The 24,907-nt window shown below is 38.9% G+C and overlaps 4 protein-coding genes across 4 annotated transcripts; 2 read left to right on the top strand and 2 right to left on the bottom strand.

The window, feature by feature from the left end:
* Nucleotides 1-450: 450 nt before the first annotated feature.
* LOC108605737 lies at nucleotides 451-2,605 on the bottom strand. The gene is made up of 4 exons (XM_017995532.1): nucleotides 2,376-2,605; nucleotides 2,218-2,319; nucleotides 1,759-2,153; nucleotides 451-1,694 (listed from the first exon to the last, which is right to left on the bottom strand). Exons 1-4 carry the CDS (start codon nucleotides 2,472-2,474, stop codon nucleotides 512-514), a joined length of 1,779 nt encoding a protein of 592 aa, XP_017851021.1. The 5' UTR covers nucleotides 2,475-2,605; the 3' UTR covers nucleotides 451-511.
* A 290-nt stretch (nucleotides 2,606-2,895) lies between these two features.
* On the bottom strand, nucleotides 2,896-4,177 carry LOC108605919 (vacuolar protein sorting-associated protein 37C). The gene is made up of 4 exons (XM_017995737.1): nucleotides 4,063-4,177; nucleotides 3,700-4,004; nucleotides 3,473-3,624; nucleotides 2,896-3,415 (listed from the first exon to the last, which is right to left on the bottom strand). The coding sequence occupies exons 2-4, from the start codon at nucleotides 3,968-3,970 to the stop codon at nucleotides 3,221-3,223; spliced, it is 618 nt and encodes a 205-aa protein (XP_017851226.1). The 5' UTR covers nucleotides 3,971-4,004; nucleotides 4,063-4,177; the 3' UTR covers nucleotides 2,896-3,220.
* Nucleotides 4,178-5,876: 1,699 nt separating this feature from the next.
* LOC108606136 lies at nucleotides 5,877-6,336 on the top strand. The gene has a single exon (XM_017995989.1). It carries the CDS (start codon nucleotides 5,934-5,936, stop codon nucleotides 6,276-6,278), a length of 345 nt encoding a protein of 114 aa, XP_017851478.1. The 5' UTR covers nucleotides 5,877-5,933; the 3' UTR covers nucleotides 6,279-6,336.
* Nucleotides 6,337-11,298: 4,962 nt separating this feature from the next.
* On the top strand, nucleotides 11,299-16,362 carry LOC108607025 (cytospin-A). Its single transcript, XM_017997613.2, is given in 10 exon segments — nucleotides 11,299-12,502; nucleotides 12,559-12,699; nucleotides 13,275-13,451; nucleotides 13,510-14,788; nucleotides 14,852-14,997; nucleotides 15,063-15,182; nucleotides 15,242-15,310; nucleotides 15,312-15,561; nucleotides 15,624-15,898; nucleotides 15,972-16,362. Coding segments are annotated over 10 exon segments (3,357 nt in total). The 5' UTR covers nucleotides 11,299-11,692; the 3' UTR covers nucleotides 16,062-16,362.
* The last annotated feature ends 8,545 nt before the right edge of the window (nucleotides 16,363-24,907 follow it).

Here is a 24,907-nt window from a genome sequence, read left to right as displayed (position 1 = left end):
GTGTGTTGCTAGCAAATGACAGCGCATATTGAGCTCTGGTCACACTACATGCAACAAGCGGATAATATGCGAAAAATAATAACAAAACAAATGCAGTATATATTGTGGCTTAAAATGCATGCTAATAATTATAATATATAAAATAATTACACATAGTTGCCGTGTTTGTTATATTTCTAAGCTTTTCAGACAACTTACTATGACAATAGCTGTTAGAGTGCCATAGATGAGAGTGAGAATACTTTTGCTCTCTGTCTAACTCATGAACCTTCTTGAATTTGCATCAGCAGAAAAATAAAATAGATATTTTGTATTATGTAGTAAATGTAGTCGCAGTAGTTTATTCATTCGCAAGCAAAATGAGGAAAGTCAAATACTGTTAAACTTAAATTGCATATTTCAAACTAACCGTTGATGTATAATGATAAAAAATATATGTACAAAGAAAATAAAAAAGAAATATCCATAATTAATACTTAATTTGCAGCATATACATATATGTATATGATGTTTACTTGCGGGAGCGACCACGAGTGCGTCGGGCAACGCATGAAATATCAATTGGTTTGAGATCAGTTGTTCTTGTTGTGACTTGAGGAGTCTTGTCACGAGAGCGGCGTCTACTCTGCCTAGCCTGGTGCTGCGGTAGTGGGAACACAGCTGGCGCTGCCTGCTCTGCAGCAGTTGCAGTTGTAGTAGAGGTAGCACCAATGGTGGTGCGAGTGCGTTTGGCAATGCATGAAATATCCATTGGTTTCATTTCAGTTATTTTTGTTGTAGCCTCTGGAGTCTTGTCACGAGAGCGGCGCCTGCTCTCCCTAGCCTGGTGCTGCGGTAGTGGGAACACAGCTGGCGCTGCCTGCTCTGCAACAGTTGCGGTCGCAGTAGCCGCGAGTGAATGCGGTTTACTTTCAGATGAGGTAGCACCAATGGTGGTGCGAGTGCGTTTAGCAATGCATGAAATATCCATAGGTTTGAGATCAGTTGTTTTTGTGGTGGCTTGTGGACTCTTGTCACGAGAGCGGCGAGTGATCTGCGTAGCCTGCTGCTGCGGCACAGCTGCTGGAACACTCTGCTTTCCAACAGTTGTGGTGGCAGTAACCGGAAGTGAATGCTTGATTGCAGACGAGCTAGCACCATTGGTGATGTGGGTGCGTGGGACCACAGCTGGGGCTGTCTGCTTCTCAGCAGTTGCGGTCGCAGTAACTGGAATGGCATGCAGTTTATTTGCAGACGAGGAAGAGGGGCCTTCCGATATGTTATCAGCTTGCCGAGGCTGCAGCGCTAATTTTCCTGGCTTGCGTACAGGTTCAGGTCTTCTGTGCTTATGTGCATTCTCGCTGTCCATCGTTAATTTATCAAAAATCCAGTCATCATCCGATTCGGATTCGTAAACTCGCACTGAGCGTCGCTTGGCAGTGCCATTGGCAGCGATTGCCAACTTATTCAACGGGTCCAACTCCTCCTCATTATCGCTATCAGTCTCAATGCTAATACAATCGTTGCAGCAGTAATTATCACTTGAAAAGTTGGTGCATTTGGGATGCATTGGATTCGATCCACAGAGATGACAATAAAGTAACTGTGAAGTGCTGCCAGCGCGTCCTTTGGGCATTTTGCATTCCACAGCGGTGCAATCTGTGGGCACCTCTTGCTGATCAGCGTAGTCATCATTCTGCTCCCAGGCAGCATCACTAGAAGCAAACAAATAAACTTTAGTTTTTGTTTACCCGTAGACTTTGTATTTGCAACAATTACCGATCTGGCACCGAGATGCCCCAGTACGCTACATTGCGAAATTGTTCCATGTTATTGCAAAGTGGACACTTGAAGAAATAGCCGGCTGTATTCGCATAACGTTGCAGGCAGTCTTTATGGTACCAGCCATTCATGCAGCACTTGCCATGCAGGTGCTTGGTCAGCTGGAACCTTTCCCCTGAAGCCAGCAGCGGATTAAAGCAAATGTTGCAAGGCTCATCAGGAGTAGGACGTTCTTTGTATGCGATCACATGGTGGCGACAAAAGGATTTGTAGCTTCCAATAAATTGATTCTGTGCGCCATTCTTGATGCCACACTGCGTGTGGAATGTGCTGCGACATGAAGCGATACAACAGCCAATATTAGCGCCACTCCTGTGACAATAGCGGCAGACCTACAAGTGGCATACGATTGCAAGTTAATAAATGCGTGCCCCGAATTTTTTTTAAAAGATTTACCAGTGATCTAACGCGTTGCGCTTCACTTTTAATGTCTTTCAATAGAAACCCAATTATGCCATCTCTGCTTCTTCCGCGTTGCACCAAATTTGAAGTCAAATACTGGAAGTCAGTTGTTTATTAGCATCACCCAAAATATTTCTGTTTGTTTTTCTTACCAAGCAGTTGTGATGCACACAAACGTCTGCCCGTTTATAAAATTCGCCCAATTGCAGCTCATTGCCGTCTGGCTGAAGGCAAAATATGCATTTGTCCATTAGTTTCTTTATTATTTATCCGACTTTGCAATAGTCTCGTTTTGTTTCCTTGTTCCCGGTTTTTTTTTCTTAATTGCCAGTGTTGTAGTATGCGTTGTTGTTTTTATCGAACAGCGGCATTAGCCAGACATACTAGATGACAGTGTGACACAATAACGTTTTTTTGTTAAATTTCTAATTGTAAAATTTGTTTGCTTTGTTGAAAAAATACAACACTGTTTCATTTTGCTTATGCTCTGAGGCTTTGTTTCTATACTTTTCTAAATTTGTTTTAGAAACATATTCATAATTACATATATCGATATAAGATGTTTTCAAAAAATAACAAGGAAACAGTATCGATAATTTCTTATGATTGCTTAGCATCTGCTTTAAAAAATGAATTTGTCAACTAGATGTTGTTTAATAGCTCAAATATATTTAGGTCATACATTTCTTTCAGTTAATAATACTATGACTATTTACTAAAGACATACATACACAATACAGCACTTTATTAAAATACTCCCCGCTGCGCTACCGACAAACTAAAATAAAACGTAATTCGATTGCCTTAACGACATATACAGATACATGTTTCTATACATAACTTTGATTTTTTTTATACACTGCTCTCTACAATCAACGGCAAATTGCTTAAGAACTACACATGCTATATACTACATTACTATATATACGATTGACTTTTGAGTAGCACAAGACAGTTAAAAAAAACACAAGCCCTAAGTCCGCAGTCTTGTCCAGCCTTAAATGCCGGCACGCTCCAAAGCACTCAGCTGTGTGCCCAGACGCTCCTCCTTGGCCTTGCGCTCAGCACTAATTTTCTTAGAGCTCTGATAGGTGTTGAGAAATGTTTGCACATCGATTTTTCCATTAAGAAAATGCTCCACATGACGATCGCAATCACCATCGGCATTCGAGGCGGCTATTTGCAAAAGTTCCTGCAATGAAGCAATTCAATATAAATATAACATTTAAGCGCTAACTTAAAACATTACTCTTATGTGCTGCGGTGCATATTCTTCAGATTTCTTTAAATACTTTTTGTTTAATTTATCGCATTTCTCGCCCAGAGTTTTGAGCGCCGTGTAATCATCGCTTAGCCGCCGTTTTAGCACCTCGAGATGCGTGCCCTTGCTTTCATTTTCACCTATGCACATAGTATATAGTTTAGCCAAGTTAATTTACAAGGTATCATACAGTTGAACAAGTTAAAGTAACATACGAGAAATGGTTTCCACTTGATTCATCATCGAGTCTAGTTCCTCGTTCAAATGTTGCACTACAGACATTTCCTCAATGAAGTCATCAAAGAATTCAGGATCACGATCAAGCTGCTTCAGTTCGTCCAGCGAAAGTATTGATAAATTTGGCATATTACTGTTATCTTCTGTTGTAAGCTCATTCCCCTCGTTCTCATTCCTTGGTTGTTGCTGCTGGTGTTGTTGTTGTTGTTGTTGTTGCTGCTGCTGCGGCGACTGCTGTGCAGTAGGCATCTTGGCAGCGCTTTGCTTCAAAGTTTATTATGCTCTGTTTACAAGTAAACAAATTGATTTGCCAATCGATGCATGCGTGTGTAATCACCTACCTTTGTTATTTTTTTTGTTATTATTCTCCCTGCCAAAATTTGAATTTGCAAATACTGAAGTTAGAATCAAAGTAATTTTTGTGTAATGTTATGACAAAAACAACAATGCATTTTATGAAGCACCGTTCGTTTGACAAAACAGGGTTGCCAACCAGCTGGTAGCATTTCGCACTAAAACACGAACCAATGCAAACAATAGGAAATCTGTTTATTCAAAGCAAGTAACAGTTATGACAATTTAAAACATTGACAATAAGCAACTGCCTATATAAAAAGTACTATAATAGAAAATATTTGCAAGTAAAGTAGAAAGCCAAACAATCTTGTATTTTTATAATAGACTTAATACTTGAAGTCCTATTATTATTCCTAATAATATATAGTTTACAGACTTCTGCATATACATATATATGTTTTTTATAAAAATTGTAGATATAAGTAACTATATGCTAATAAATAAATAATAAACAATGCATAATTCTTGTTCTAAATATTTTTCATAAAATTTCAAAAGCGACACATATGTATGCAGCAAAAAGCAATGCCCAGAAATGCATTTTTTGTGAAATTGTAAAGTTGGATTTTTATTTTTGAATATATCGAATAATACTGCACCGATTGATCTGAAACCTACAAAAAAGGTATAATCTGAGTCTAAGATTATGTTAGTCTACGTTTTATACCGGAAAAGCCGGAAAATTTATGAAAATCTACTTAAAATTTTTTGTTCTAAGTTTGATTGACTTGAAATTTGGCATGTATATTCTTATTAATAATATAAATAATATGTCGTTTTCAGATTTTTGATATCTCATTTACAACAATAATAAATCGTATTTAAAGTTTTCATCAAAGTTTTATACACATGTTTCTATGTTCATACATATGCATGTTCAAGCTCTCTTCTAGTGCTGTTCTCTGTTCTAAGAGAGTGTGAGAGAGGGATGCGCGATCAGCGTACAGACATGTAGAGCAAAGGGACGAAAAATATAAGGCGCCATAAACCATTTGGCTTTTCGTTGTTTTTGATGTTTCTCTTTGTTTTTTATTTATATGTATTCACATTGCTGTAAATGCGAATTTTTCTATGCACAGTGTACATTCTATACAGACATATGTATGTACATATATTGATGTAAACTTATGTACATACATTTGTTAACATTAATATTATATGATATGATTTCACATACATACAGGGTGTCTCATGATATTTATTCAAATTGAATACACGAGATATCTGAGTTCATATGCTTCAACATAAAAGTTTAAATACATTTTAGACATATGTAGGTTACTAGCTGCTAATAGATAAATAATTAATAAATAATAAACAAAAGCATTTTTCATGTTCACAAAATTTCAAAAGCGACACATATGCAGCAAAAAGCAATGCCCAGAAATGCATTTTTTGTGAAATTGTAAAGTTGGATTTTTATTTTGTCAATATATCAAAATATACTGCACCGATTGATCTTAAACTTTGGGACAAGGTATAATCTGATCCTAGGATAATGTTAGTCTATGTTTTATTCCTGAAAATCCGAAATACATAAGAAAATTGTATAAAATATTTTTGTTTTAAGTCTGATTGACTTGAAATTTGCCATATATATCTTATTTATAATATACACAATATATCCGTTCGGTTTCTAAACATAAAACCCATTCTTGTTTAATTCGAATGGGAATAAATTGTATTAGTGCTAATTTCACAGCTGTGACTGTGAACTATCACTTGCTTGGCTTATATTTTTGATGCTTGACAACTCTGGCGACAAACAGCTGTTTGCTGTTGTCACTGTTTTATTGTAACCAAAGGCTGTTTGCCGATTTTTAGAAGATTTATATAATAAATAATTAACTAAACAATGGCGTTATTTCAAATGAAATGGTTGCGCCGTTTTGTCCGGCGTAACACGAGTCCAATACCGGAGAATCGCGCTGAGTTGTGGAAACGACGCCTAAGCATTGGTTATGCTTTATTGGCCTGGAACGCATTTGGAATGGTCTGCTATATGGTGTACACAGGTCGCAGCGACTGGGCCAAGCATTACGGCTACAAAACAAAGGAGGAACTGGCGTTGTCGCCGGCACAACAGTTTGCACAACATATTCATGTGGAGGGCACTGGCAAAATTATACGTTTCTCTGGCTTTACCAAAAAGGAGGAGGTGCCCTTTGACTCCAGCAAAGTGGAGCCTGTGCAGAAGTAAATGCTGCCTTTAGTTGGTAATATACAAACATGTTTTTTTTTTGTTAGTTCATATTGCAAAATAAATTTAGCTAAAAAAAAATACATGATGGTATATTCATTTTTGGTATTTATGTGGCTAACGCACAACGGTCACACTGTAAGTAAAAAACAAACCAGACGCCGCCGCTGCTGCAGCAGCAAACACAAACAAAATCAACGCAGCCGAAGCTGCAGCTAAGGCAAAAGTTAACTTGCCAATAGTAATATTATTGATTACAAATCAAGTGAAAAAATTTAAATCGTGTCTAAGCGCGTGTGCTAAATTAAATATCCTGCTGCGCGTCATTGCATTAGTGTGTGTGTGAGTGTCGGTCGCGTTGCATTTGTCTAAAAATAAGAGATCATCGAAATCTATTTAATGAATATTAATTGGCTATCAAGCGTGCAAGTCGATGTCGAGGTCAGACGCTCTGGCTGTCTGTCTCTTTAGCTCTTACATATTTAACATGGCATGTGAGTGTTTGTGTGTGTGTCGCTGAGAAATAACGGGACCCAACAATAACAAAAGGCATTTGCTGCTGCACTAGTCTAATTGGAATTTTTAAGTCGAATAATTTTTTGAGGCCTGCAAATAATTGCTTAATTAGTTGCATATTATTATTATTATTTGTTTTTTTTTGTGTGTTTTCTTGCAAGGCTTCGCAATCGCGACACGCATACGAATTTCTAATGCAATTAACGTGTGAGCCGCTATCTCTGCCGACGTAGACGTCGGCGTCGCTGCAAACGTTTGGGGTTACTGCGACAGCGACAGCAGCAGCTGTGTCTGAAAACATAAGAAATGCATTTTTAAAAATACATATGTGATCGCATCTGTACGCGAGTGTGTGTGTGTGTAATATTTATGTGTTCTCCTTTCATTTTCCTTAGTTTTGAGCAGCGTCAAGTGTTAAAACAACGTCTAACGGCATTTCGAGCAGACAAAACAACACCTTGGAAGTGCAAGTGCTAAATACATACAAACACACATGTATGTGCATATGCATGTGTGCATGTATATATAAAATACCGTTGATTGATTATTACTGTTGATTGCGCTGCTGTCTGCTGCTTATTCTGCTTGCATCGAATCTCTCTCTACGGGTAAGTTTTTGAATAATTATTACAAACAAATGTGCTCGTTCTCTCTCTCTCTCTCTCTCTTTCTAATGTCTGCTGTCTGCAGCTAATTAAAAACGCATTAAATATGTACAATTTGTACATAGAAATAAACAAATGTGCTTGAGTGAAATTTTTAACTTCACTTTCTGTTTCTAAGAAAAAAAAAAACATAAATCATTAAATTAGTTTATTTTTGTTATAGAAACGTAGCAACAACGAAGAAGAGTTAGTTTCTATTTCTACATGATACCGTTTCTTGAAAATAATTTATTTTCTATTCATTTGGTGAAACGAAAGGAAAACAGCTTATAAACTGATGTATGAACATACATAGCATACACACATACATACATACATACATATATATTTATGTATGAACTGCATATGTGTGTGTGTAAGTTTGTTTAACAATCGAACAATAAAAGCGCGTTATAGTTATAAAAGCGCCGCAAAATGTTTAGCATATGGTAAATATGCGAACAAAGCGTGCGATAAACACAATAAGAAAAAAATGAAATGAAATGCAGAGAGAAAAAATAAAAAACATAAACACACATGTCACAAAGCATATATCGACTAGAGCGAAAGAGATAGAGAGAGGTAGGGTAAACTTAAAGCTAAATTCTATACGAATATTAATTACGCTATATAGCCTAACAATAGAAAGTTTAACAAAGACTTAATTGGAATACAGTAGCCAGGCACGTGTCTAAAGTTATTGTTAGTTTTATATATTTTTTGTTTATTATTTTTAAATAAGACGCATTGAATTTCTCACGCATAAGCCAATACGCCCTAAGCTTGAAGCGCAGCACACACACAAACATACACACATATACATATAGGGCACACACGAGTGAATGCCCAGGGAACAGTTTTGGGTTAGCGTATTTTTGTTTTTTTTTTTGAATACTTGTGTCATGCTTTGGTGGCTTAGCCAATTGTCTGTCTAGTTAGCTGCCCACTGGGTTAGCTCAGGTGCTCAGCTCCCGCGCGTAATGTGAGCCTTGGGAGTCTCGCTGCCCGTTCAACGATCGCTAGCAGTAACGGTATTATTAACATTAATGTGCGCTCTGCCTGTCTGTTGGTTATCATTTGAGCGCGATAAGTGACGTTGACGTTGGTTTGTTTGAAAGCTGGTCATAGACCCTAAACGTGGTCAAAAACAAAAGCAGTAAACATTACTAAACAACAGGCCAAAGAATATAATAAAAAATAAGCTAGCAGCAAAAAAATGCAGAAGACCGCAAATAGCCGACGCGCATTGTGGCTTTTGTGGTTACCACTAAGCACCACAAGCTGCCCCTAGAGTTATGTACAGCTGTCTATATGTACATAAAATAAATAAATATGTATATATGTATGTATGTATGTGTAGCTTGCTGTGTAACGAAAGTTATCTCTGCTATACTACAACCTGAGATGTTTGCTGATTGTCGACACACACACACACATACATGTGTGTGTATGTAAACGAAACAGCATTAAAGAAAATGAAACTGAATTGTCATCAATGACAGAAAAGATTGAGACATTGAGCCAATGTCCAAGCAACTCACACAGCTCAATGACTTCTTAGATGATTGGCCTTTCTGTTTGTTGCCGGCGCAGAGCTGCTGTGGTGGGGGGGGGGACTTGGGTAAAAAGTGTCTGTCTGGGAAAATTTTAGTTCGTTGTGGCAGTCTGAAGTTTAACTAATTAAATAGATTTTCGAGTATAAATATATAGCTATAACTAATTTCAAATTATTGCCAAACTTTCACTAACATTATTTAATTATTTAATTTTATGCGGCATATTAAATAATTTGTTTGCACGATCAGCTTGTTGGCTCATTCAAATTTCGCGCTCTCACCACAGCGCGCGCGTGTTGTGCAACGCAAAATGCTTGCTTTGACTTTAGTGTTGAGCAACGTATCGGGCATGCAACATGTTTGTGCGCTCGCTCGCACGCTATGTTGCTGCACTGCTTGCACAATATCATTGTAGATAATACTCGCTTGTATGTTGCGTTATTTGTGTCTGCTTCTTTTTAAGTTTTTGTTTCGTGCGCGCTCTTGTGATAACTTCAACAATTTTCTTTTGTTTGTTTTTTAACTATTGGCTTGTATATTCATAAATGTATATTGCCCACACGCTACATGCGTTTACATGTATGTGTGTGTGATCTGTGTGTGTAAAGTGTGCATAAAATAAAAGAAAGGCACACATGAAATGCCACGGCCTTTTTACAGTTATTATTTGGTGCAAACAATAAAAACGTTGAGCATGCAAGTGTGTGTGTGTACGTGTCCAACGCATATATGTATGCGGATAACTCTCACGCTCTAACCGCGCGCGTATGCATGTGTGTGTGTGTGTGTCTCTGAGCGTTCCATTCATTGTAAAGTCAGAGATCCTAAGCTCTTGTTATTGCTGCGTATGAATTACACGCATATTCTTACTTCAAGTACTTGCAGCCTGTTGTTGTCGTCGTCGTCGTCGTCGTTTCTTTCTCTTTCTATACGTTGCGGCAAGCTGCAGCTTGATGTTGTTGCTGCTGCTGCTGTTATTGTTGCCGCAGCAACAGTTTCTTTTTATTTACATGCACACACACACACATGCATACGAAATACAATGCAAGTACATCCTGTACGCTTTGCAGTCTCCTTCACATAAAAAAATGTGCAAATGTGTGCTAAATTAAGCGCGCGTGCTCTGCAAATAATTCAATTAGCATTAAAATGTCAAAAACGAGTTCATGAACGCAGCTTTAACATATATACACTTTCTTGTCTGTGGTAATTTGTAATTATCTAATGGCAATGCCACTTATCGCAGTGCAAACAAATAGATAAACCTAAGCCTCACCCACAAAAACAAAAAAAAAAAAACCACCGCACCGCACGCAATTGTTATAACTATAACTGTATATCTATGAGCATATATGTAATTACTTCAATTGCAAAGAAAAAAGAGCATTAAATGTGTTTAATTGTTTTTATTTTTTTTTTTGGCATTAACATGATGTCATGTTTACTTTGTTTTTATATCAAAAAGTAAAGTAGCATATAATTTTGCAGGCTTATTTGTGTAATGTGGGCAGTTAAAAATATTAAGAGCGTACTACTCATGGATACGTCAGAGGTGTCAACGAATTTTTAACGTGGGAGGTTTGAATTTTGGACAGAATTGGAACTAAATTTTGTTTAAGTATGGTATTAAATTTGTAACTTTGTTTACTGTCTATAGGCTATAGTTAGTTCGCAGCTTTGAGTTTATTTATTGTTTTTTTAAAGCGTATTCGTTGATGTTGACAACTCTGCTAAGCAACCTGTTGAATGAATTTTGATAGCCGGCCGGCCATAAATGGTTAAGATTTTATATATACAGTTTTCCAATTACATACATATATGTATATCAGTATATCAATCCAGACCACATGATGACAATGACACATGAAAACACATGAATAAACATTTACATATGCTGGCTGTACGTTAATTATAGACAACGTCAGTCAAATCGCGTTTTTCATTTCGTTAAACTTGACGCAGGCAAATTTGTGCTTTGCATTTGCAATTGCAATTAATTTGTTAATTGCATATTAATTTGAAGGCGGCTTTTGATTTCATTTTATTTTTCGTTTCTGCTGTTAGTGTGTGCGTGCGTTTTGTTTTGATATTGAGTTCGCTTTAGGCTGCTGATTCATACGTTTGCCGCTGTTAGTTAACATAACAGCGCGCTGTTAATTAACACTGCCCGCTCTCACGCTCTCACAACAACAGCAGCAGCAGCAGCAACAATGCCATGCAATTGTCTGTGAGCAATATAAACGAGTTATTGTTTTTATTTGCTGTGGCATGCAACAGTCGCTGCAACTTGCAATTGTTGTTGTTGTTGCTTTACTCGCATTTTCTTTGAACTTTCATTCAATGTTTGTGTACAGCCTGAGCTGATTGCAAATAAAATTGCAATTCGCTTGTACTTTCCCTTTAGCACACACACACACACCCATATACACACATACATACATAGCAAGCGTAGTTGAAAACCGTTGCATCTATATATAAATGTGATAACAGGCATAAGCAACGATAACGATTAATGTCTAAGCACGATTAAAACGATCAAAATACGAACGACGACGTTGCAGATTTTAAGAACTGCAGCGATATGCAATAAACAAAACATACAACAAAAACATTTTGCAACAAACAACACAGAAATACAAGCACAATCCACAAAGTTAACAATCAAAAGACACAAACAACAACAAAAACATTTTCAAAAATGATTAAATTGAAATCATTATTCCGCAGAGGACAAGGAACCTCGAGTTCTGGCTCCTCCAACAAGCAGCAGCAGCATTCCAACAACAATCGCCAAAAGTCACAGTCCAGCACATCCCTCAATACAGCGCATGAGCAACAGCAGCAACAGCAACAGCAACAACAACAGCAGCAGCAGCTAAACAACATTGCAGCAACAACAGCGACAACAACCAAGTTTTATGCCAATCAGGACGCAACCTATGAGCGTGGTGTGGATGTGGGTGATGAGTCGGCGCTGCTGCTAACAGCACAACAGCAACAGTTGCAGCGGCAACAACAGCAACAGCAGCAGCAGCAACAGCAACAACTTTTGAGCAATACGCTGCCGCAAAAGAAATCCAAATTCAAAGGACAAAAGCAGCCAAAGCAATTGCCACAACAGCAACAACAACAGCAGCAGCAACAGCAACAGCAACATATGACTACCATTACAGCAGTGCCAAGCAGCAGCAACAGCAACAACGGCAGCAACAGCAATAACAACAATAACAACGCATTGGCTGCATTGCAAGATGGAAGCGCTGCTGCCGCTGCTGTCGCTGCAGATTTCTATCAGCAATTAGCAGCAGCCGCAGCAACAACAACAACAGCAGCAGCAGCAGCAACAACTGCAACAGGCAGCAACGCCAGCAACAGCAGCAGCAGCAACAATTCCGCCGCTGCAGCAGCAGCAGCTGTTGCCGTTGCCGCTGTAGCTGCCAGCAGCTACCAACAGCAGCAGCAACAACAACTCATCAACAACGAGCAACAACAACAGCAACTGTTAGAGGTATGTTGGCTGCAGAAATAAACTTTAAACATTATTTAATGCTAATTAATTGGCAGGCTAATCATAAAATGCAGGAGCTGCATACACAACTGGAGCGACTTGGACGCGAGCAACTGCAGCTGGAGACAAGGATTACGGAACTGCTGCCATACCAAAGCGAGGTGACCAAACTCAAGGGTGATCTGCTCAAAATGCAGGTAAACAAATCGAAACGAATTATTCAATTCAATGCATGCGTGTGTCTTGAGCAGTTTGGCAAACTGTCAGTCAGTTTGTCAGTCAGTCAGTCAGTCAACCACAAAAGCTGTCAATTGTGTTGCTATTGCAATCGTTCTAATTGTATTTGTTATTGTTATTATTGTTGCTTGAATCGAATCTGGGGGGGCGTTGCGCTTCGTTACTTAAACCCAAGCTATTGATATTCAATATGCTAGTTGGCAATAATATTGCGCTTCTTTTATTGAAAGCACATTATTAGAAAATAAAAAGCAACAGTATGCAATACTGAGCGTTGAAAGTATGCGCTTCAATTCGAAATTGTGAGCGCTGCTTTATATGTTTTATATAAAATTTATAGCACATGCTAATCAAAGGCATCGAGTTGCTTGTCAATTAAACTTTTTGCATATACTGTTTGCGTTATTGCGTTTCGAACAACAACAAGCATTAAAATTTATAATAACAATAATAATAGCATTGGCTCACCTGCCTGTCTGTCTGTCTAGCTGTCTATCTATCGTATCTATCTATAACAACATTTGTTTGCTTACAGAGCCAACAGGAGAAAACACAAATGGAAATAGGCAATCTGAAATATGAAAATGAATCTTTGCGCAATCGTTTGCGCGACGTTGTCAACTCACCATTGTCGGACGCGGAGAAGCATCAGATTATACAAGACTCACAGCGTTTGCATAGCTCAGCGCCAGCCTCCATAGCGCTGCCCAGCGTAAGTGCAGCCATTTTCTTGATTTAAATCAATTTTAATATTTGCTATTTGCTTGCAGACAAACGAAGGCGGGCAGGATGGCACGCCTTGCCTTACGCCCGATTGGGACAAACACTCGTCGTCCAGTGAAATTTCAGTAGCTTGCCTGCAGGACAAGATTATACAAATGGAGGAGACACACTACTCCACCAACGAGGAGCTGCAGGCAACGCTGCAAGAGCTGGCCGACTTGCAGACACAGCTGAGCGACACGCAGACCGAGAACGAGCGTCTGGCCGAGGAGAAGGACGTGCTCTTTCAATCGCTTTGTCGCCAGACCGAAAAGCTTAATGAGTCGCGCACACAGATCAGCACATTGCAGGAGCTGCTGCTGCGCGACAGCAAGCAGGCAGCCGAGGTGTGCACCTCGGAGCGCGAGAAGAAGCTGCTCGACTTGATACAGAACTCGCAGGAGGAGCGCGAGGCGCTGCTGCTGAAGCAGGAGGAGCTGAACGCAGAGCTGGCGGAGCTGCGGCAATCGCGCGATGCAGTGCAGCTGGAACAGCAGCGACAGCGTGAGCGCAATGCGCTGCTCGACTCGCAGCTGGATGCAGCCAATGCTGAGCGCAAGCAGACAGAGTCGCAGCTATCGCTGGCCAAGGAGGAGATCTCACAGCATGCAATAGAGATTAGTCGACTGAGCACGCTGCTGGACAATGCGCGCTCCAAGATTGAAGAGCTGGAGGCGGATTTGTCGCGCGGCGATAAAACTGATCTAAGCGATGTGCTGGACGCAGCGCGTCGTGAGAAAGACGCGCTCGAGGAGCGTCAGGCTGAGCTGCAGGATCAGCTGTCGCGCAGCCAGGCCGAAGGGCGACGCCTGCGCGAGCAGCACGCCGTGCTCAGCGAGGAGTGCAAGGTGGCCAAAAATAATGTCAAATGCGCCGTCTCCAATCTGGAATATCGCCTGGAGCAGCTGCAATGCGAGCGCGACAAGCTCGCCGGCGATTGCCAGACGCTCGAGGAGCGCGTCGCTGAGCTGCAGGTGCAGTGCAAATGTCATCAGGAGGACAAGGCGCAGCTGCAGCAGCTGCTGAGCGAAACGCAGCGACATTTGAGCGACGCCAAGCTGCAGCTAAGCGATGCCGAGACGCGCCTGGAGAAGGAAATGCAGCTGCGCAAACGCGACGCAGACGAGTGGCAACAATTTCAGGCGGATCTGCTGATGACAGTGCGTGTTGCCAACGATTTCAAGACTGAGGCGCTTAGCGCACGCGAGCAGCTGGTGCTCGATAATAAAACGCAAAAGGAAAAGATACGTTTGCTCGAGCAGCAGCTCGATAAATTCAACAAGCAGCGTAAGTTAACAGCCGAAAGTATTTCAAATTAGCTGCTAACATTTAATTTACCTTTTCTAGCAGAATTGCAACAGTCAGAGACGCAGCAATCGGTGCTGTCCACTGTGCAGCAGGAGATGGCCGCCAGGCGCAGCAAGCTTAGCTTTAGTCGACAGGACTCGCGTCTGTCTGTCAAGACGCTCATCGAAAGCATTGAGAACAACAAGCAGGTAAGCTGAGCAGGCTGAGCTGGCACTAGTACAAGCTGCTAATACAAGTTCCTCTTGAATTGCAGAGCAAGACAGATGCAGATGCGGAGTCGCACTACAGCTCAACGTCTAGTTTAAACAGCGGCACACCCGAAACGGGCAACACGCCGGTTATATTGCCGCTGAGCAGCGATTGGCATGAGAGCGTAAGTTGCAGCATATGCTACGCCAAACATATATAATATATATGCATTTATTTCAATAGCTGCGCTTGCCTGTGCTGCAGAGCAGCAATTTGCATGTAAATATCAACAACACAGCAGCAGCAGCAGCAGCAGCAGCCAGCAGCAGCAGCAGCGTCGCCAACAGCAACAAGCACAGCCAAAGCAACTACAACAACAAATGCAACTACATCACAGCCCTCCACACCAAACACGCCCAGCGCGCAACAGCAGCCGCCCAGCCTGTCTACGCCAGTGCAGCAAACTCCGCCCAGCAGCAGCAGCAGCAGCAGTATTAACAACAGCAGCAGTGCGCTTGTCAACAGCCTAAGTTTTGGCAATGTCTCAAAGTCCTTCAGCAGCGGTAACTCGCTAGTATTTAACTATATATATATATATTTATTTATGTTTTTTTTTTAATTGCAGGCGAGCGCAAGGATCCGCTCAATATGCTGGCCAAGAACGGTGGCTCAAAGCGCAATGCATTGCTCAAGTGGTGCCAGAACAAAACTGTTGGCTATCGCAACATTGACATCACCAACTTTAGCTCATCGTGGAACGATGGCTTGGCATTCTGCGCCATTCTACATTCCTATTTGCCGGATCGCATACCCTACGATACGCTCAGTCCGGCCAACAAGCGGCGTAACTTTTCACTCGCCTTTGCTGCCGCCGAATCCGTCGGCATTGGCACCACGCTGGTAAGTCCTTGCTGTCGCAATTGCTCTCTCTCTCTCTCTCTTTTCATATTTGAAAATCTCTTTTGCTTCGCAGAACATCAACGACATGTGTCAGATTGAGCGACCGGATTGGACGCAGGTCATGTCCTATGTAACAGCGATCTACAAGTATTTTGAGACGTAGACGACTCAACCTGAAAACCTTTTGTATATTCTTTGTCGCTCTGACTATTTATTTTACTATTTTGGCGAGTCTTTGCTTTATTATTTTTTTTTTTAAATGCCTACTCATAAATATAGTGTTTTTTTTTTAATATTGTATTGTCATGCTTAAAAATGTGTGGCAAATTTTTAAGCATATATTATTATAACAGAGTTTATTTTTAATACATATAACTAGCGAGAAGCAGAGTGGCCGATTAGCTTTAGCATATTATTTATTATAAAAACAAAAAAACTAAAAAATGATCAACAACAAATGTATTTTTATATTCAAACTCAATTACGATAAAAACAAAGAAACAACTATTCTATTAAAAATGAAACAAAAATTGATATTTGAAAAAGAAATGTACTGTTTTTTTTTTTTAACTATGTAATGTTTATTTGAAAAAATAAAGCATAAAAGAAAAAAGGTAAGAAAAAATAAGAAGAGAAAAAAGAAGAAAAAAAGGGATATCAATGGGAAATATGGGAAATGCTGCATACTTCTGGGGCGATTGTAAAATTGTAATTTTTGAGCAATTTAACTATTTTAATTATTGATTTAATTTTAGCATTTAAACTTTATTAACACGTCCCTGTATTTTATTTGACCTTTTTGCTATCTAGTGTTGGATAGATTTTAAATTCTAAAGCATAAATAGGTGAATACCTAAAATAATGGGTAAATACCAAAATAGGTAAATACCTATGTAAATAGGTAAATACCTAACTTATTTGAATTTAATACTACAAAAAAAAGAGCTCTAGCTTAACACATTTAATTACTTAAATTTCTATGTTTTCTCTGTTGGCGTTGATTCTTATACAGCTATTAAAAGCTGTACCCCAACTACTTTAGTCGTTTTTAATAAAAAACACAGCTTATAAAAAATTTACATTACAAAAACTAATTTGAAATATGTGCCGCAAACATTAAGAACAACATTTAATCCCCATGTTGGGATCGCTCATAAATGCAAATTAAAAAATTGCCAGGGAAAAAGAAACAAAGGCTCACACATTTTTTTTTTTTGTGTAATCAACATTTAAGGCTCTGCTTATTAAACAGATCCATCTTCCAGCCCCGCCTCCATTAGCATTTATGGCGACAGATAAGCTTGCAACAACGCCCAAGCTTCAACCGCAAGCGGCAAGTTAAATTTTTGAAGCAGCCTCAAACGAAAGGGGGAAGAGCAAAGAACATAAAACATGCTACACAGCAAAGTGAACTCAAGTGAAATGCCACAAAAAGAAAATGGCGCGCTTTAGCTTAAAGGACACAAAAAAATTTCCTACGCACGAATTTCCCAACACACACGAACTAACGGACACAGACTATTGCTAGAAAGAGATGCCGCACTTGCTGCCGCGCTGTGGGCGGGACTCCAACAAGGGGGCGTGCTAGCACTAAGGCATTTAATTAAGTGCTAAAAGTTACGCACATCCCCCAGGCCAGGCAGCAAGTGTATGAAAAAGAGAGAGAGAGAAAGAGAGGAAATGTCTGTGGGTGGTGGGTGGTCTGCTGCTGCTGCTGATTTTCGCTTCCTTATAATAAGAACACAGCGGCGAACAGCGAACAGCATGAGATTTTTTAAAATTAAAACAAGCTGATGATTGATGTACTCGAGGCTAATAAGTGTCGGCAACTTTGCAGCCCGACTGACTGACTTGACGATAATTTAAGCTGTAGTGTGAGATAAAACGTAAAATGGGCGGGGCCGCTGCTATAAGTAGTTTGAATATTACAGAACTTACAGAAGAAAGTTTGCCTTAAACAATTGAAGTTCAATTATATCATTTGCTATACTAAAACCTAAAGCTTAACTAACATTTACGGAAATGAAAATTAAACAATTTGTTGCTTATAATTATTATTTGTTTAATATTTTATTTTATTATAATTATTTGTTTCATTTGCTTATTATTTTTAGACACGTTTGCAGCTTCGACAAGTTCGTCTGTATGATCGCGTAGATCTCAGCGATTTTGCTGTTGACATCTTGTTAATGCTGTCAGCATTTTAACCAGCTGACAAAAATCTGCAAAATGCTTACCCAAACACGTACAGCGCTCAAGGATTACTGGACTAGTTGCTACTACGTTGGGCCTACAGGTAAGCGTGACCACAAGCGATAAAACCGCACAAAAGGCAGTCGTTGTCAATTAAGCAGCTACTCACACATATTCTATATAGAAGCATTAAATATATACACACACACATGTGTGTGCGTGTGTGTGTGTGTGTGTTAGTTTTAATGTGCGGCACATGGCGCTGTGCATGAAATGAAATGAATGCTGACGCATCATTTGCTGACCAGCGGGCAGTGGCTTGAATTGAATTGAATTGACGTGGATTGAAATAAAAGAAAATGCCTTGTCATAAATCAAGAAATGACCAAAAATAAATTTCAATGTGCCAAAGATTTTAATATACAAAATAGACAGACAATGCAACTCTCACTCACTCACTCTCTCACTCTCTCACTCACCCACTGCAACTATAAATATATTATCTATAGTTTCCACTCAACTGCACAGCGCTCGCACTTACCGGACGACGCTCAACGCTATTTGGGCGTAAATCATAACCCCCATATCCATATCCATATTCATATCCATACATAATATCTAATGTGCACTCATAAATAGGATAAGCGCTACAGGCGTGGCCATATGCTATTTAATCGACTTCCAGGTTTTTGGTCAAAGTCGAATTCGAATTCGGATTTTGATGTGTTTATGGGTCATTTGATTTTGGCTAAACAAGTGAGCTGTCTGAAAATTGACTCAAGTAGAGTAAACAATTTAAAAAACATTTATACGGAAATATTGCAGCTGAGCTTAATCGTATGACACTTTATTAATTTGCAAAATATGCAGCTTTGTTTAAATTTATCTATTGCATAATTGCAATTCAATTTTCAATCAGCTCAACTATTTAAAGACCACAACACATCTTCAATATTTTTTGTTTTTGGTCAAGTTCGCAGTCGTTCTGACTGTTTATGGGTCATTTGACTTTGGCTAATTATTAGAAATTGTTAAAATTAAAATTGTTGTTAAAATGAAATCAATTGACATTTGCTTAAATTTATCTACTGCAATTGAATTTTCAATCAGCTCAACATTTAATTGATTGATGAAAAAAAAGATCACACACTTCTCCAATATTTTTTGGTTTTGTTCAAATTCGAATTCTGATGTGTCGCTGACTTTATTCAAATCAATTTAAAAAAACAACAGCTGCACTTAATCATTTGTTCTTACAATTAAATCGATTGACACTTTGTTAATTTGGCTTCAATTTTCAATCATCTCAACTATTTATTGATTACGCACTTGTTACAATTTTTGTGGAAAAGACCACACACACACCTCCAATATATATTCCGATTTAATACTAGACACGCTGAAAAGTTCACTTCCTGTTCACTTGTAGTTGAATGTTAATTTTTCGATCAGCGACCCCTTTTGAATAGAATGAACGCAGCTTCTTAGCATTTCCGATTGGCTACAAGCAAATCCTGTTTACTGCCTGTCAACTTATAAACAGTTTTCCATAAAAAAGCAGCAGCAGCAGGAAAAAAGAAACTTTTGCGGCGGAAGCAAGCCAAGACTTTATAACAAACTCAAAACTACACACACACACACGCACACATATTAAAAGGATTATAATCATGTAATAGAAAATCGAAGAGCGCTGCAGACAAAGATTGACAACATTTCCGGTCGGGGCGGGGGGGCAACACAGTAAATGACCAAAGGCCAAGACAAGAGTTAGATCTTTGCCATGACGCGGACTTCCGCTGGCTCTCGCTCTCGCTCTCTCTCTCGCTCTCATTGTTGTAGACAAAGAGCTTTATGATTTTCCGGTCAATACAAATGAAATTGGCTGCACTGCATCCTTACAAATCAACAAGCATGACACATTGCCTGGTGCCCATTGTTGTGATTTTCTAGCTGAGGCAGCACTCTGAGGCTCAAAACGCAGTGCAATGAGTTGAGTGTTATTATCTCTCTCTCTCTCTCTCTCTCGCTCACACTCGCTTGTTCATCTTTTGCTGTTGTCATTTATTGTTGATAAACTGAACAAGTTGACTGCGTTTTTATTTGCTGCTTGGGCTAATGATCTGTGCACTTGACAATGTTTGGCAATGGCCAAGCAGCTAACAAAGTGTTGCCAATCACTCTGAGCTGGCTAAACTGTAAATGTATATATATATATATAGCAGTTAATAGTTCACAACGTATGGCAATTGACCTCATATAGAAGCAAGTGCAACTATTTTGTCTCATCGATTGTTCAATGAGCGTGCAATGTGTTAAAAGGATAAGCAGCTGAGCCCAGCTATATAACAGATATATATAATATATGTACTATATGTGTTGTCTGTTGCTTGTGGATTTTCCACTTGCTCAGCTTTGATTTGCACGCATGAGCTGCTCATGAATGCCCAAAATGCTTACAATGCTGTCAATGTTTACCCCCCAACTCCCGCTACAGCGTTGACACCCTAAACAGATTTCAATTTGTGCCTGAAGCCAAAGCGTTTATGAGATTTGTTTTGTGTGTTGTGTGTTTTTTTTTTGTTGCTAAATGGCCAAGCTCTGCGCTGTGTTAAGGGGTGTTGATGACTGCTTGGAGATTTGCTTGGCACTTTTATTGTGTTTGGCCAGCCAACACCCTCGTAGCTGAGCACAGCTTGGGCTTGGGCTTGTGCTTGGGCCTGGGCTTGGGCTGCTGCGCTTTTTGATGTAATGTGACATGATGGCTTCATCAAAAGCGCATTAAAAACAAAGCGTGTAAATTGCGTTGTGTAAACATTGATGGTTAAAACTGTAGCCAATAAGCAGCAAGACATAAATTCTTGTAGCAAAAATAACATAACTCAAAGTCGGGTCAAATGATTTATATGGGCGCAGGCAATATAATTACGCAAACAGAAAATTGTTCAAAATCATAACAGGCCAATGCACTTTGTGTCTAGCAAATGGAAACTCGAAACTCGACAAAAGGCAAATCAGTAGCGCAGCAAAAGGATTCAGGCCATTAAGTTCCGGAAGTGTGTGTGTGTGTGTTGGTAACACAGACAACAAGTTAAGCTATAATACAGCCGCGTAGCCTAACGATGTTGTTGCTGCAGTAATTGGCTGCTGTCTGCCAAGAAAGCAGCAACCAGCAACATTTTCATATGCAAAACAAACTGTTTGGCCTATGCTGAGAATCTTGTTGCTGCTGCTCTATAAAATTCAATCGCACAGTTTTTTATGTTGCAATTTAAAAACGGCAACACTTTTGTTTATTTGCTGCATAGTGTTAGTTTGCTAAATAAATAAAAACGAATGAATTAAGCAACCCTTCCGTTGCGCATAAATCATTAAATTAATACCAAAAAGAAAGCCAAAACCACAGTTAACCCCAGTCCGCTGCCAAAAGCAAAGCAAAGCGAAGCAAGCGGAAACGGAAGCGCACACACTGTTAGTCACTATACATAAATCGAATTGGCCAACACACAACAAATATACAAAAAAATATACAAATGGCATTTTCAAGTGGCTTTAAAATAATTTTGTGGCTTATTTTAAATGCATTTGTTGTTGTTGTTGTTCGATTTGAAGTTGAAGCTACAAATTTGATTTTAAAATTTGAACGGCGACACATTTCCGCTTCCGAAAGGATTGCCAACTGGGGTGCTGACCTTATGCTCCTTTACGTTTCATTTAGCAAACGATTTCATTAACTAAAAAGCGCAGCCAACAACAGTCAGCAAATGGGGGAGTGGCTGCGACATATTGTGCCTGTCCTTTGGTCCTTGTGACGCGCAAAACGAGTGGGGCGGCGATTTGTGACCCTCAGTGCATGCGTTTGCTTGTTCTTTTCTTTTTTTTTTTTTTTATCGCTATTGAAGTTTGTTTTTCCGCTTAAAGTATTTTTATTGAATTCGTTGTTATCGTTTTTTATGGCCAGCCAGCGAACTTCAGCAAGTCCATGTCCTGTTCTGTTCTGTTCTGTCCTGTGCCTGCTGTGTGTGTGTGTCCATTAATGCTAATCTAAACAAATTTCATCATTAAAGGCCCAATGGCCACAAGCTGCTCGCCGCTTTGCCCATTCAACTTACATATAAAATATTGTCAATCAATTCAATTACAAGTTGACATCATTGTTAGTTATTGTTGACGTCAATTGTTCGGACTCTGCACTCGATCCACTCGCTCTGACCCATTGTACTTGCCACAAAGTGATTTATGCGGCACTTGCTGGCTCCGACTTGTGTCCGCAGTCCGAATAGTTTAGTACAGTTGTTAAACCAGCATAGATACTTATAACGAGTCCTGTTGTTATGCGTAGCAAGCACTAATCTTGGCAAGACTCAGGAAATCTTAAGTTCAATAAATTCTAAGCAAAGTATACTTTGCCTTGCTTACATATATTTTGGCTATACTGCTGCTTAGGTTACTGCTCGATATGAGTTCATATAAATTACAAAATTTTTTACAAAGCTCTGATAATGTTTAATTTAAATATTACTCATGTATCTAAATTTTTATAAAATTCTTGAATCGGCATTTTTTTGCCTCGGTTTTTATGCCATAATTTTCTAAAAATGAACCAATTTTTAAATGTGTTGCTCGTTTCAATGCTAAAAACAAATATGCAGCATTGCATTTTGTATTCTACAAGTTTTAAATTTTTTGAATTTAAATAAATTTTAGATGTTTCAAATTTGCATGCAGTGTAGTTCGTAGTCATCTTACGAGTCTAACAAGGCATAAAACTCTGAGGTCGGATTCATATTTGATAATCCACACAAAAATTGTGTTGTTTATTTACTCTTTTGTTCATAACTTTGGCGTATTGTATTTACATAAATATAAATATAAAATATAACAACATAAAATGCTATAAAGCAGCTAAATCGGTTTTGTTTTTAGCGATTTATAGCTACGCATAGCTAGAAATTAAACAAAAAGTAGCTTTGCAGCTTTGGTGGTAATAAACCATAACTTGCTGTAAAGAATTGTTTAATTAATCAAACATAACAGCAAATGTTTTTTTACTAGCTCATGTGTAAATTAAGCTAAAAACTCATCAGTGAAATTTTTTTTAGCTGAGCTATCGTATAGTTGCTCAATGTTAGAAACTACTAAGAAATGCGGAAAATTCTAAGGGTACCCCCTTACCCCCAGGTTTTTAGCAAAAATATTGAAAATTCTACAATTTCCAAATTTTAATGCAGTTTTGTTCGTATGCAGCTCACGAGTCTAACAAGGCATAAAATTTTAAAATCGATTCGAAACCGTTTGGTTGAGTTGAGTTTGATATTTCATAGAAAGATTGTCTTGTTTGTTTAGTTTTTTGTGCATAATTTTGCCAAATAAATTGTATGTAATACATTTTTAAATGCAATTCAAATTGTGCAACATAAAGAGGCATAAAATATTTAGATTGGGTTTAGCTGAGCTTTAGTTGCTCACAGTTTGCAATTAAATAAAAAGTAAGACTGCAGAATTGGCTTATTGCCATTTTGACAATATAACAATATTTTGTTATTGCTGTAATGCAACACAATGTGTTTATTTTTATGTATTTATTTATTTATTTAATGTCAAAGACGATAAAAGAAAAATTACATAAAATATTAAAAATTTAATTTAAAAGTATTTAAAATTATGTTTTTGTTTTTAAATCTGATAAACTTATAGATTGGGAGTGTTAAACAGACTCTCATGTAACTAAATAAGCATAAAACTTCTGAATCGCATTTTTTTTCGCCTTTCCCCTTAAAGTTGGAAATTAAAAACAAAAGCGAAATCTGCATTGATATTTAGCGATAACTGTCTTAAAATTCATTCGATTATTGATGCTAAAAGCAAAGTTTGCTATGTTGATATCTTATTGTTGCTTTTGTAACATAAATATAACTAAATCCTAATTGTTTGTTAGCCTTAGCGCTAATTAGAATCAAAATTGAAAACCTTTTGGTCGCTGATGTTGATTTACCCCTAAAGTCACTTTGAGGCGCAAGTTGCGTGTGCGCCCATTAACAAAAAAAAAGCCACGAACATCAATTTAAATATTGCATTACAATGATTTGCATAAATGAAATCAAAGCCATAGAGCGGCGAACAAAATAAATATGCAGAGTGGCAGGGGCGGGGGGGAAAATAGAACCATTAAACCAATATAAATTTGCACTTTCACATGACCTCGCGGGCGTTCAAAGTATATTTCACGTCATTCTCAATTCTCAGGCGTTTGGCTAATTTGAATATGGCCCAGCCCTAAATCTGAGTTGTTGGCTTCCCACGATATTGATATGTTATGTCAGCGGTGGCGGTGGCGGCGTCGGCGTCGGCGGTGGTTGTGGCGCAACCATTAGCTGAAAGGTGAGTGCAACATTGAGCGAGCTCGCTGCACGTGCAACACCTGAGCAAAGAGTTCATTTGGCAATCAGCGCATTATTAGCATTTTATTGCATTATTATTGTTAAATAAACAATGTTTATTGAAGGGTCGTCAGCCTAGACTTGAAAATCAATCAATAGAAATCCTAGCGCCTGCTGCTGTCACAACATTTGGCGGCTAAGCAATTAAGCGCTGCCGAGCAGGCTTTCAACCTGAACCACACACACACACGAACACACACACACACACACACACACACATATACATGCAAAACGGAAGTCATTATGTTGCGCATTCAGCAACTGAAAGGGTTGCGGTTCAGAGTTCGCGGTTCGCGACGTGTGCCGCCTAATTGCTTAGGAGTGGGTGCAACAACAGCGAACGACAACAAAAAAAGGGTCCTTGGGTCCTTGCTGCACA

This window comes from Drosophila busckii, chromosome X (assembly GCF_011750605.1).
Source record: "Drosophila busckii strain San Diego stock center, stock number 13000-0081.31 chromosome X, ASM1175060v1, whole genome shotgun sequence".
NCBI classification, from domain to species: domain Eukaryota; kingdom Metazoa; phylum Arthropoda; class Insecta; order Diptera; family Drosophilidae; genus Drosophila; species Drosophila busckii.
The sequence above is the reverse complement of the archived record's forward strand: the minus strand, read 5'-3'. Positions and strand labels throughout refer to the sequence as shown.

Coding starts and splice junctions, on each gene's coding strand:
- LOC108605737 (XM_017995532.1), bottom strand. CDS start 2,474: ATGGACAAATGCATATTTTGCCTTCAGCCAGACGGCAATGAGCTGCAA. Junction 2,320..2,375: donor GTGTGCATCACAACTGCTTG/GTAAGAAAAACA, acceptor ACTGACTTCCAG/TATTTGACTTCAAATTTGGT. Junction 1,695..1,758: donor GGCATCTCGGTGCCAGATCG/GTAATTGTTGCA, acceptor GTTTGCTTCTAG/TGATGCTGCCTGGGAGCAGA.
- LOC108605919 (XM_017995737.1), bottom strand. CDS start 3,970: ATGCCTACTGCACAGCAGTCGCCGCAGCAGCAGCAACAACAACAACAA. Junction 3,625..3,699: donor TCAAGTGGAAACCATTTCTC/GTATGTTACTTT, acceptor CTATGTGCATAG/GTGAAAATGAAAGCAAGGGC. Junction 3,416..3,472: donor ATGCACCGCAGCACATAAGA/GTAATGTTTTAA, acceptor GCTTCATTGCAG/GAACTTTTGCAAATAGCCGC.
- LOC108606136 (XM_017995989.1), top strand. CDS start 5,934: ATGGCGTTATTTCAAATGAAATGGTTGCGCCGTTTTGTCCGGCGTAAC.